The sequence below is a fragment of the Sciurus carolinensis genome, unplaced genomic scaffold (genome assembly GCF_902686445.1).
Source record: "Sciurus carolinensis unplaced genomic scaffold, mSciCar1.2, whole genome shotgun sequence".
NCBI classification, from domain to species: domain Eukaryota; kingdom Metazoa; phylum Chordata; class Mammalia; order Rodentia; family Sciuridae; genus Sciurus; species Sciurus carolinensis.
In genome coordinates this window covers 205,214-218,798 of record NW_025920172.1, presented here as the reverse complement: position 1 = coordinate 218,798, position 13,585 = coordinate 205,214, and the positions used below count along the sequence as shown (strand labels likewise).

General features: G+C 52.2%; 2 gene segments (V, D, J or C); both read right to left on the bottom strand.

Annotated features, from left to right (window-relative positions):
- Positions 1–228: 228 nt before the first annotated feature.
- On the bottom strand, positions 229–627 carry LOC124974728 (immunoglobulin heavy variable 4-39-like). The segment is given in 2 exon segments: positions 229–497; positions 582–627. Coding segments are annotated over 2 exon segments (315 nt in total).
- A 7,089-nt stretch (positions 628–7,716) lies between these two features.
- LOC124974748 (immunoglobulin heavy variable 4-39-like) lies at positions 7,717–8,161 on the bottom strand. The segment is given in 2 exon segments: positions 7,717–7,985; positions 8,070–8,161. Coding segments are annotated over 2 exon segments (315 nt in total).
- Positions 8,162–13,585: the final 5,424 nt, after the last annotated feature.

Genomic DNA, 13,585 nt, shown 5'->3' with positions numbered 1-13,585 from the left:
TCCTCCATGGAGCTGGTTTCAGGCAGGGGCTGGCTGGAAAGAACCTCAGGGGCAGAGCTGAACTCTTCTCTCCTCCCTCTGCCCTGCTCCAGGGAGACCCTGAGCTCCCTGTGTGCTGAGCGGCCCCTGCTGGCCGTGGACTCCCTGCAGGGAGGTTTGTGTCTGGCTCACACTGAGGTCCCCTCACTGTGTCTCTGGCACAGTAATAGGTGGCCGTGTCCTGGGTGGTCAGCTCAGCTGCAGGGAGAACTGGTTCTTGGACGTGTCTCTGGAGATGGACACTCGGCTCTTGAGGGATGGGCTGTAGTAAGTGCTACCATCATAACATATGAGCCCCATCCACTCCAGCCCCTTCCCTGGGGACTGATGAATCAACTGCCAGTAGTAATAGCTGGTTGTGATGGAGAATCCAGACACAGCACAGGTGAGGGACTGTGTCTCTGAGGGCTTCACCAGGCCAGGTCCTGACTCCTGCAGCTGCACCTGGCACAGGACACCTGGGGACAAGGAGAGGGAGACCCTGTCAGTCACCTCAGTCACAACCTCCCCCTGGACCCAGCTCTGACACTGGGGACACTCACTTTGGAGAGCTGTGACCAGGAACAGGAGAAGACCCAGCAGCCTCATCTTCTAGACCACACCTGCCTTCCCAGAGAGCTCAGCTCTGTGTGAGCAGAGAGCTGTGAGCTCCCACAGCCCAGAGGGCATTTGAACCCAGAGCAGGAGGAGGAATTTGCATGTGGGTGAGGCTCTTCTTATATCTGGCGAGGCTGAGGCCAGGGTGCCCAGGTCCTTAGTGCTCATGTGATGTGTCCCTCTCTTGATCCCATGTGGAGCTTTACCTGTGACAGGAGAGCAGTTGGTTTAGGGGGGCTGGAAGGCTGTCAGAGGAGGAGCCCACCTTCCTGACCCAGCACAGCCTCCTCCAGTCCTGGCTTCCTGGATCTGGGAGAGTTCTCAAAGAGGCAGGAAACTTGTCTATCATGCAAGCAAGATTTTTGTGCTTACGACTGAGGAGAGGAGGGAGCAGTTTCTTAGAGTGGGAGGGGGTTCCTGCTGTGTGTCCACTGCCCTGCCCTCCACCCTCTGACCTGCCTGTCCTCCTGAGTATTCTGTCAATGCCTGTGGACAGGAGTGGCTGGAATCTGCCCTGAGCTCTCCACTCATCTGTCCTGCCCTCTGGTCTCCACCATGAGAGTGCAGCATGGGTGAATCAGGGCCAGGGTGAGGGTCCTGGGAGCAGAGGCAGCTCTCACCTGCAGCCTGAGGCTGAGAGCCACAGGGTCCACCAAGAGCAGCAGAGCCAGGCTGACAGCAGACAGGGAGGACATGCAGGGCAGGCTGGGTGAGGAGGGAGGCCCAGGGCTCCTTCCTTGAGCAGCATCACTGCAGTGAGAACTGCCCTGCCCACAGCACCATCATTTGGAGGACACAGTGGACACTCTCCTAGGTCAGGGTATTCACTGAGAGGACAAGTGTGGGTGCTGACCTCCTGATGAGGATTCAGGAACTGATCTCCTGCCTAACTGAGTGAACACAACCTACTAATGAGACGTGTAGGCACCTGTCCTTATTCACTGTGGTGTTGACCATGACCTCACTGCAAACCCTGAACCTGCAGACACCCTCCTCCTGGTCCTGGGGAGGCTCAGGGAAGGTCTTGCTGGTCTCCATGTTTCCACCAACTGCAAATCCATGTGTGACCTGTGGGTGAGGTTTCCAAGTCCCAGCAAACTAAATGATTTAGCTGTTCTTCAGGATACAAAAGGGAAGACATTTTCAGATGACCCCACCTCCTGCCCTGAGAATCCTGGGTCCCACTCTGTGGCAGTCTTCCCCACCTCACCTGTGCCAGGTGAGACCCAGTGGGCTCCAGCAGCCAGGGCTTCACCTTGCTCTCACCATTCACCACAGTTTGTTGGTAAGACTCATAAGAAGGTACTGGACTCATGGTGTGGTCATGAGTAAACCTCATAAAAATGTGTCCGTGCTTAGACAGCTCTTGGCCTCTGTGACCAAGGTCTGGAGAAGTACCACCTGGAAGAGGGAAGGTTCCTCTGGTTCAGGATTTCAGAGGTTGGAGGGCTTGGTGGCCTAGTCCTCAGCCCTGATCCAGGTGAGGAGGACATGATGGCAGAAGGCTGGGGAGAGGATAGCAGCTCAGGACATGGTCACCAGGAAGCAGGGGACAAAGTGTGAACCCAAAGGCACATCCTAGTGACCCACTACCTCCTGCCTCACCACACCTGCCTACAGTTGCTGCAAGTCAATCCATGTCTGTGGATTAATCCACTTTGGGTTAGAGCTCTCATAATCTAGTGATCTGAACTCTGAACCTTCTTGCACTATCTTACAATGAGATTTTGGGGCACCTCCTATGTGAACGATTACAATCAATTCTTGTTTCTGATAATCCTTCACCAGATCAGTTTTTTTTTCTTTTTTTCTTGACTTTTTTTTATTTTAATTTTTTTTATTATTGTAAACAAATGGGATACTTGTTGTTTCTCTGTTTGTACATGGAGTAAAGGCATACCATTTGTGTAATCATAAATTTACATAGGGTAATGTTTGATTCATTCTGTTATTTTTTTCCCTTCCCCCCCACCCCTCCCACTCCTCTTTTCCCTCTTGCCCCCCTCCCTAAGCCTAACTCTAACTCTAACACTAACCCCTCCCACCCCCCATTATATGTCATCATCCACTTATTAGCGATCTCATTCTTCCTTTGGTTTTTTGGGATTGGCTTATCTCACTTAGCATGATATTCTCCAGTTTCATCCATTTGCCTGCAAATGCCATAATTTTATCGTTCTTTATGGCAGAGTAATACTCCATTGACCAGATCAGTTTTGAGGGGGTTCAATCCCCTCGTTTCATATTGACATGAAGAATGAATCCAGGGGCACAGCCCACAGGTGTGAAAAGGGTCCTTGCATGGCAGGGGAGAGGCTGGTCCAGGCTGCTGCTGTCCCTCAGCAGCACTGCTATGCCAAGCCTGGGGTCTGCATGTGGAGCCTGCAGAAGGCACTTCACATTTCCACACAGAGGGCACAGAGGATGGGAAGCTGTCATGGCAGGACCCTGCTGATGTGTTGGATGAGAGGAGAATTAGAAATGAGCATGAGGACTGTGGAAAGTGAGCATGGACGTGTCCTGCAGGGAATGCCAGGCCTGAGAGAAAAGCAGCAGTGCTCCCCATGGACACTCACTGCAGAACAGAGCCAGCAGCAGCCACAGCAGCCAGGTCTCCTGCACCAGCTCCTGAGTCTGTGCAACCTGCAGACAAGCCCTGGGCTCTGATGGTGGGGGGTCTGTGTCCTCCCCTCTGTGTCCTCCCCACATCTGAATTTCCATGCTCCTTACAATTCTCCCTGCCCTGTGCAGGGTCAGCGTGGTCACCCTGCAGTAATGGGGGTCTCAGCATAGACCAGGTTCCTGGCAGGAATTTCGAGGAGCAGAGCTGTGGAGGTGGGACACAGAGAAAGCAAAGTTCTGGAGTTTATGCAGCGAGCTTTTGCCCTCTCTCTTGATGAGTGTTCCCATCTGCTCCTCAGGGACTTGCAGTTGTGAATGTCGTGTGCAGAGCTGAGAGTGTGTGCTTGCACATGAGTGTGCGGGTTTGTGTGTTATTGTGCAATGTGTCCCTGAAATGCTCTTGGTCTTTGTGAGTTTTCTCATTCACTTCCAGCTAGAAAGGTAAAAGTTGAACTTTTAATGATTCTAAGGTGCTGCTTGAGGAATTTCACTATAAGTTAGTGGAACTTTAGGATTTTAACTTTGTGAACATTAGACATGATGATAATGTTTGGAAATTTATTTTGGAACCATGGAATTCATACTATGTCATGAACTCCTTTCAACCACATTCAGTTACGTATTATTCTTTGAAATTAGAAACAAATATGGTTGGCCCAGAATTGTAATTGTAGAGAACATTTCTAAAGAATGTGTGTAACTTATACAGAAAAAATCAAAATCTATCAGGAAACAGTTCCAGGAAGTCAATCAGCAAGTCCTTTGTCCTGAGCGCCCCCTGCTGGCCTGGGCTTCCTGCAGAGAGGTTTGGTGATTCTGAAGGGCCTTTGGCTGTTCGGGGCCAGTGGATCCCTTAGAACACGGAGACTCATGGAATTTATGCCAATCAAATGGACATGACATGCAAGGGTATTGTCAGACCCCAGGCTCTTCCTCCCTTCCTTTTGATTCCTAGCAATGAAGTGAGAGGTTTCCCCTATAGTGGGCTTTCTTTATTGACACCTGGCACACCCAGGAAGTGAGTGAATGCAATGGGCTCACACTGAGGTCCCCTAACTGTGTCGCTGACATACTATTAGGTGTCAGTGTCCTTGGGTCTCAGGCTACTCCTCTGCAGGTACACCATGTCCTTGACTTTCTCCCTGGAGATGATGAATCAGCGTTTCATTGAGTCAGCACAGTTAATGGTACAAAAACTACCACTAATGTTGGAGACCCACTCCAGCCCCTTCCCTGGAGCCTGGCGGACCCAGCTCATCCAGTAGCTACTGAAGGTGAATCCAGAGGCTGCACAGGAGAGTCGCAGGGACCCCCCAGGCTGCACCAGGCCTCCCCCAGACTCCATCAGCTGCACATCACACTGCACCTGGTGATGTGGAAAATATGCTGTCCACAGAGGAGTTGCACCTTAGCCTAGGAGAATGGCGTCCTATCCCTCCTGACCATGGGCGTGGACCTGGAGCACATGGACCTAGCTGACCTAAGTCAGGAAGAGGGAGGCCATCACCACACCAGCATCATGTGAGGAAGCTACTGCATCAGCCTCCTGGAGAGAGAGAGGACCAGTGGCCCCTGGAGATGGGAAGGTGCAGGGAGTTGTGGGTGGGGTGGGTGGTGAGGACCAGGTGCAGAGAGGGCCTTGTCCTGGTGCCCTGAAGCTCACATGTACCTGTGGCCACAGCCAGGCTGTGCTTCACAGTGACTGCAGCCCAGCAGCTGGGGGATCCCAACACCAGGGAAGGACAGGTGATGGACAGCTGGTGTGCACAGCCTGGTCCATCTTGGCCCCCTCCCCCATGTGTCAGGGTGCTGTCCTCTGCCTCACAAGGACTGGGTTTCAGTGTGACTATGAAGATACAGCTGGAATCACCAGCTGTGTCTGATGGAGAGAGAGGCTGATGTTCTTAGTGACGTTGATGATCACACACCATCTCATGTGAAAGACAATACACAGTATATCTTTGTTTACTTGGTTCCTTCAAATACATTCAACTCTACAATCCTTAATCTAACCTACTTAACTATGTGCAGATACTGTCCTCAGAAGAGCACATTAAACAATCCCATACAGACTCCCTGACAATGAGGGACACTGTGTTCAGGGAGCATCATCCCAGCATCCACCAGGGATCAGGAAGGGGCTGAGTGAGCCCCCAGAGCACGTCCTGAGGTTTCATTGAGGCAAAGGGAACAGAAACCAAACCACTGGGGAAAAGGAGCCCGTGGGAAAAGGCGTTTTGAAATCTGATGCAACATGCATTTTGTTCAATTAAAACCACACAAAATTTTGTAGAAGGTACTCTTATTAGGCTCTTAAACTTAAGACTTCCAAGATATTCAGCAGAGGAAATCAATGCATTTTTACTTTTTCGGAAGAAAATCAGAATATAAGTTGAGAAGATGATGGTAGGTACAGGAATTCAGAAGAACCAGACAGGAAGCGACTTCTGTGCCTTGCGTCTGTCCATCCACCTCTGAACATGAGAAGAGGCAGAGGAGGCAGGAACTGAACCACTGGGGAAAGTGAGCCCCTGGGAAAATTCTGTCTTTGTTCAGGTGCAATATCCATGTTGTTCACTAAAATACCACAAGCTGTCCATGTTTGATTGTTATTCAGGTACTTCTCAGGCCATCAGAGGAGTACAACACAGGAAAAACAGCTTTTTTATTCATTTAATATGAATAAAATTAGAAAATGAATAGAAGAAATGATACCATCTAGAGAAATTTCAGGAAGACAAGAGAGGCAGGAAGCAACTTCTCTGCTATAAAGTTATGTTTATGCGACTGTGAACACGTCAAAGTGAACAACACAAACTTACATAATTATGTCACAAATAGATAATTAAAATAATAAAAGAATATGAAACTGCACTCTCACTTGGTAACATGGAAGTTTACATGGACTCAGTGCTGCAGGTCTCAACACAGGTTGTGAAAACACATGGAGTGATTTAATTGAACGGCATGACCAGGACCAGCTTAGGACACTCTGGGGTATACAGATTGCTGAAGCCCATCCTCACCCAGACTGGAGCTGGACTCTCAGGACAGCTGGGCACTGACATGAGCAGGAACAGAGCCCAGGGTTTCCCTCTCTGTGACCCTGCAATCCAGACACAGGGCTGGAAAGTGAGTCAGGTTGAAGCTGCCTCTGGCCAGCAGCCAGGGGACCTGGGCTTCTCAGACTTTGGGTCACTTTGCAGCCACAGGGGGATAAGAGTGGTCCTGTGCACAGTGTGTGGTCAGGGTCTTGAGGCCAGTGGCAGAGCTGACCTGCAGCTCCCACAGTCCATGCAGGGCTGAACACCCTTCCTCCTGGGACTTTACACAGGGAGCCCTTTCTCTCCAAGACCTTGCTCAGGTCACCCCTGTCCACAGGCCATGCCCAGCTACAGGAGGAGTGGGAGTCTCCACCCTTTGGAGTCCTAGGTGTCGGTTGTGGGTGTTCAGAGCCTCATCATGAGGGGTGGACACTCACACACACCAAAGCTCACTCTGAGCATACACATGTCTGTTTATTTCACCAGGTTTGGATTTTGCTGTCAACATTTCTTAGCTCAGTCTTTGGACATTTGGATGAGATATTTCCAGTCTGAAGGTGCTGTGCTGTGATGGCAGGAGGTTTGGCAGCCTCAATGGTCGCTAACTAGTGCAACCCAGGGCTATCCCTCCTTAACATGGGGAAAACACCCTGCCTGCAGACCTTGTCAAAGGCCCCAGGAAGAAGCCTCTGGCATGTGTAGGATCCATGAAGAAGTGTCAGTGACCTGACAATATCTGGAAATACACTGAGTGGACTGGGAATGGGAAGGAGTCTTGGAAGGGGACAGGGATCCCCTGAGCATGGAGGGTAAGACCTGGCATCAGAAGTTCATAAAGTTCCCCTGAGCATGGAGAGCTCACCTGGAGCCCAGGTACACAGGAGGCTGAGGCAGGAGGACAGCTTTTCAAGACCAGCCTGGGAATCTGGGGAGAAGCTGTGTCAAAATGAGATGCAATCAGGGCTGGGATGGGGCTCAGTGGAGGAGCACCTGGACTCAATCTAACTGAGAAAACAAATGTTGGTAAAGTCCACTTTAAAGGCACTGTCAGGAAATGTCATTGAAAAACAAAATCAAACCTTCACAAATGAAATTGTGTGGTCTGTGGTGACAGAATTGCAGACCAGCCTGAACTAGACAGGAAGAACCTTTCTGAGGGTCTGAGAGAGGAGAGAACTCCAATATCTCCATGGAAGGTGGTGTCAGGACAGGTGCTGGCTGGGGAGGAACCTCAGGAACCAGGTGAACTGCTCTCTCCTCCCTCTGCACCTGCTCCTGGGTGACCCTGAGCTCCCTGTGTGCTGAGCGCCCCCTGCTGGCCCTGGGCACCCTGCAGGGAGGTTTGTGTCTGGCTCAAACTGAGGTCCCCTCACTGTCTCTCTGGCACAGTAATAGGTGGCCGTGTCCTGGGTGGTCAACTCAGCTGCAGGGAGAACTTGTTCTTGGACGTGTCTCTGGAGATGGACACTCGGTTCTTGAGGGATGGGCTGTAGTAAGTGCTACCACCATAACATATGAGCCCCGTCCACTCCAGCCCCTTCCCTGGGGACTGATGAATCAACTGCCAGTAGTAATAGCTGGTTGTGATGGAGAATCCAGACCCAGCACAGGTGAGGGACAGTGTCTCTGAGGGCTTCACCAGGCCAGGTCCTGACTCCTGCAGCTGCACCTGGCACAGGACACCTGGGGACAAGGAGAGGGAGACCCTGTCAGTCACCTCAGTCACAACCTCCCCCTGGACCCAGCTCTGACACTGGGGACACTCACCTTGGAGAGCTGTGACCAGGAACAGGAGAAGACCCAGCAGCCTCATCTTCTAGACCACACCTGCCTTCCCAGAGAGCTCACCCTGTGTGAGCAGAGAGCTGTGAGCTCCCACAGCCCAGAGGGCATTTGAACCCAGAGCAGGAGGAGGAATTTGCATGTGGGTGAGGCTCTTCTTATATCTGGAGAGGCTGAGACAAGGGTGCCCAGATCATTAGTGCTCCTGAGATGGGTCCCTCTCTTGAACTCAAGTGGAGCTTTACCTGTGACAGGAGAGCAGTTGGTTTAGGGGTGCTGGAAGGCTGTCAGAGGAGGAGCCCACTTTCCTGAGCTCAGCACTGCCTCCTCCACTACTTCCTTCCTGGACCTTCGAGGGATCGCAGAATGATAACAACTTCCCTATCATGCAAGAGGCCCCAGGTTCAACTGCCAGCCCTGAAGGAAGAGCCCTCAATGGTGACTGATCAAAAGAACAGGGTTGAGGATGTTGTTCCCCTTTCCAGGAAAAGAATCTTCCCTTTTTTTCTCATGAGTTGTTCTTCTTTAATTTCTGTGAAATTTGGGGGTTACACACTGTGCAGGAGAGGAGGGAGAAGGGACTCATTAGAGGAGGGGCTCCCTGCTGTGTGTCCATTGCCCTGTCCTCCGCCCTGTGACCCATTTGTCCTCCTGACCCTTCAGCCAATTCCTGTGGACAGGAGTGGCTGGAATCTGCCCTGAGCTCTTCCACCCATCTCTCCTGCCCTATGGTCTCCACCATGAGAGGACAGCATGGGTGGGTCTGGGACAGGTTGAGAGTCTGGGGAGCAACTTGCTGCTGGTCCTATGTGCCCTGCTGGTCTATGTACCCTGCTTGAACTGAGGATCCTCTACTACTTTTGCCTGTTCCCTCCTCCCCTTGAGGATCCCACTCCTGGATCTGAAGTTGCTGCTGATCTTGAACTCTTCCTGCTGGTCCTGGGTTCTTCCTTCTTGTCTTAATCCCTTGGTGGACCTGAGGGATTGCTACTACTCCTGAGCCTCTTGTTTGTCCTGAGCTCCCTCTGTTGACCCTAAGTTCTCTCCATAAGTTTAGATCTCTGTGTTAATTCTACATACCCTAACTGGTTCTTAGGTTCTGTAATTGGTCCTGAATCTACTTCTGCTCCTGAGTTACACCTGCAAGTCTTGACCTCACCTGTTGATCCAGGACTCAATGCTGGTCTTCAAATGTGTTGTTGAACCTCAGCTCTCCCTGCCATCTGAATATCCCCCTGCATGTTTCAGGTCACTGCAGGTCCTCAGCTCCACCTGCAGGGTGGTGAGTGACTGGTTTCACACTGAGTTCCCTCACTGTCTCCACTTGAACACAGCTGTATGCTCAGGTTTCTTGCTGGTGCGTTCAGTGTTAATGAAATTTGGCTCTTGGAAGTGTCCCTGTTGATGCTGACTCTGGACCAATACAGGTCACAACTTCTGTAGGTTCAATTGATAAAGGGCACCTGGGAAAAAGTACTAGCAGTTTTTCAGGAACATCAAGGAATACTGAAGACTGACAGGGACTTAGGACCAGTTGTGTAATGGTATCTGCTTCCACCACTATCTGTCTTTTACCCACTCCAGGCCCTTCCCTGGAGGCTGCAGATCCAGCTCACACCACAGCTGGGTAAAGAGAATCCAAACACAGTACAGGTGAGGGACAGGGACTATGAGGGCTGAAGATGGCCAGGTTCTGACTCCTGCAGCTGCACCATGGACAGGACACTGGAGTACAAGAGCATCACCTCCAGTCAGTCACACCAGTAGCTGGATGCTCCGTCCATCTCATGAAATCCCTGGACTCTCACACATGGCAGTGAGGAGGGCAGCCCCAGGACCTCCATTCTGCAATGAACTCCCCATGAGAAGGACCCAGGGCTGCTCAGTCAGGGCTGGACTTTCAGCCTGAGGCTGCAGCTGCTTTGCTTGGGGGAAGCCTAGGACACAAGTGGGGAGCAGAAGGCAGGGACACCATCCTGCACAGGAAGTGTGCTAACCTTGTGCTGGTCAGAGGCACTAGGAGGGAACCTTAGGATCTTCCCTGCTTCCTGCCTGGTCCTCCTCCTGCAGCCATCAGGAATGGGCAGGCCAATGTTCAGGGGTTGGCAGCACCACACTTAGGGGTGTTTCCTGTAGGAGGGCACAGCCATGCAGAGGGAGGAGACAGCAGGTGGCCCCCTCAGGGCCTTTGCTCTGCTCTGTGAACTCCAGGGGAGGGTTTGTCCTGGGGAAGGGCAGAGGGTGCCATGGGCCTTGCTGGGGATGGAGAGGCAAGTTCAAGGGACAGCCTGCTCCCACTCAGGCAGCTGTTGGCCTCCTACCTTGAGTATCTTCCTAGCCTTGAATTCACCCTTGTCTGTGGTGCTCCTAGACCTCCAGGCCTTGCTGTCTCCAGGTCTCAAAGCATCTATCTGGGTTCGTGAAATTTATCTGGTTCCTATTGATTCAGTCTCATTGTGTCCCAGGTTAAGTCACATCAGGGTTTAGCTTAGCCCTCTGTGAAGAGTGGGTCAGTGCTGGGTGAAATGGAGGCTCTGAGATTCCTCCCCGCTTTTCACAGCAAACTCAGTGACTCATAATGCAAAAGGTGTCTGCAGTCTGCACTGGAGATTCCCTTCCAGCTCTGTAGCCTGCGTGTGTCAATCATGACTGAGCTGAGACCAGGAGCAGGACCATGAGGACAGGTGCAGAGCCTGTGGGTGCTGGGGCAGTCCATGTCCACTTCCCCTGGCCTCCTGTGGAAATCACATGTGCTGAGAGAGGAGACCCTGCCCTGCAGACCTGCAGTCCCTGTGATGACCCCACTCTCTGGCCCATGCTCAGCTCTGGGAACTGCACTGGTCCAGAGGATGAAGCAGCCCAGCTCCCTGTCCTCACCCAGCACAATGTCATATGCTCCCTGTCAGGAATTCAAGGCAGGATGAGACCCTATGTGAGGGGATGTGAGTGGTGTTTTCTCTGTGCTTTCTCAGGGTGCTGTGTTAACACATTTAGAAATGCAGGGTGTGATTTTTGCTGTAATCTTGAGCCAACACAGAGGAATTGTGAACATGGTGAGATGCTTCACTACAGACAGTGAGGACTATCCATATGAGGATGTCTTAAATGAACTCAGAATGAGAAGCTGGAGCAGTTGTTGGCAAAGCCTCAGCTAAGGGCACAGTCACAAGGATGAAGGCAAACATTCTCCTACAGCCACAGTCTTCCTGAAAACCAGGGTTCCCCACAGACAGGTAGGAGTAGGAGAGATGAGGCTCCTGGGAACTCCATAGTCCTGTGCAGGTTGATCCCCATCGGGTAATCACCAGGTCCTGAACTGTGCATGTAGGAGTTCTTGAGCAGGTGGGAGTCCACCAGATGGCCCAGATATAGAGGCTGCTGGGTGAAAACTCCTGCACCCAGAGCCCTTGAGGGTGTGTGTGTAGGGGAGGTGGACCTGGCTGTCCTCCTGTGCTTCTAGCTTGGACTGCAGCTGTGGCCCATTGAAGTGGGTCCCTCACTGTCAGCACTGCTGCTGCAGAGGTGCCTGCTGAGCGCGGCCTCTGCTGCCTCCACACCTTCAGGTGGCTCCCTGTGCCCTGTCTGTCCTCACAGGAGTCAGTCCTCCTGGGTCTTCTCCTAGATCCTGTGGCCACCTGGGCAGGTGATGGCTTTCCTCACCTGCTTATCCTCGCTCACTTCCCCTGTTCTGAGGAAGCTGCTGTGCATGGCTCCTGCCACCTTAAGTCACAGGTACTTCCTCAAAGTATCAGGTGAGGCCCCTGCAGAGCCTGCTGAAGGCCCTGAGCCAGGAGCACATTGCTGTGTGGTGGACAAGCATGCAGGGCAGCTGTGCTCTGCTCAGCCTGTTGCTGTGAGAACCTGGCTGCTATTCATTACTGTGGAGGGCAAGTGTGTTGCTCCTGTCCACTGTGGATCAAGTGACTCACTGCATAGTGCTGGTCATTTGCCTGTACTCATTTCTAACAACTGAGTGAGATGAGCTGGGCATCAAGGACCGGGCCTCTCTGCAGAGCTGCAGGGTCAGGGTGGCTGGTTTTCATGAGCAGAGGGAGGCCCTATTTGCATGTCCTCCTGCTCTATAGCAGCTCTGGGTGGAGGCCCAGGCAGTGCAGCACTGAGAGCAGATGGGAGTGTCATGGGGCTGAACTGTTACATAGTAGGACTCAGAAAACTGAAATTTCATTTGCATATTTTTTTCTTGCATATGTCATCCAACAAATTGTTTTACTTATGAAAAAAAATTATGATAGAGTGATCACGGTCCCTTCAAGATGTGATTGTAAAATCACACAGAAGGAGTAGTGGTGGATCAGTTTGCAAAAGTTCATATCTAGCAAGTGGCAGATGAGTATTGGGCTTCAGCAATCACCATGGACATACTGCTCACTGACTCTCCTCCACATCCCAGGGACCATAGTGTGCATGACCTGAAACTTGGTGGAGCTGGGCTCCCTCATGCTGGAGCAGACTGTGGGTGGGGACTCTCTCAAGGGCACAGGGATGCCCTGGCCTGTGAACTCCTGACTGACGTCAGTCCATGTGCAGGACAGGGAGGGGCAGAAAGAGCAGTGCAGGAGAGCTGGTGCTCTGCAGTTTGTCCAGGAGAGCAGCACATGTTGTGGTGCTGCCCAGGAACTGTAGCCAGGAGGGTGTGGCAAGCAGCTCCATTGAGGGAAGCCCAGGGCTTGGCACCCAGAGGATGGAATGTGGTCTTGGTATTCCAGGAATCAGCAAGGGCCCAGCTTCACCAGTTCAGAGGCAGAGATGAAAGTATGAAAGTCACCCAGGACAGGGCAAGTGGGAGAGAGCCCTGGGGTGCCTGGCCCTGGACTTCCCAGGGCATGGTTTCCCCTTTTCACCCAGCAAGGTGCTCAGAGGTCCCCAGTCATGGCTCAAGGGAGGCCAGGACCTGCTCCCTGCTGAGGCCACCTTGTCATCAGCCTCCCCACCCTGGCTCTGCAGGCAGAGGGCAAGCGGGTCAGGGTCACACAGGTTCCACCAAGACTTGAAGGAAGTTCAGGGAGGCCAGATGGGTCAGAGTCCTGCTGGCAGCCCTGGCAGGGTGATGCCTGGAGCTGAGAGATGAAGCAGGGCTGCTGTGGAGACCCAGGAGCAGAGGAGCCAGCAGTGAGTAGGGCTGGTGCAGGAAGCTGCAGGCCTCAGACCAAGCTCTCTATGAAGGAGGCCAGGGGCTGTGTCCACTGGGGCTGTGTGGAGGGGCTGCTCTGACCCTCACCCATCCCTCACTGCAGTGACCCTGAGGACAGACATGGACACAGGTGTTCAGTGTATGTCCTGCTGGGCTCTAGTCCTTTTCAACTGGTCTGTGTCTTTTCTTCTCACATGGGAATATTTGCTCCTGCTCTATAACAATAGGGTAAGGAAGTCCTGTTTGATTTTTAAGGCACACAGGGCAGTTTTCCCTCAATTTTTTGGAGTCCTTGGACTGGACTTCTGAACTCTGCTGGAGCATTTCCTTTAGGCACTGAAAGATTAGG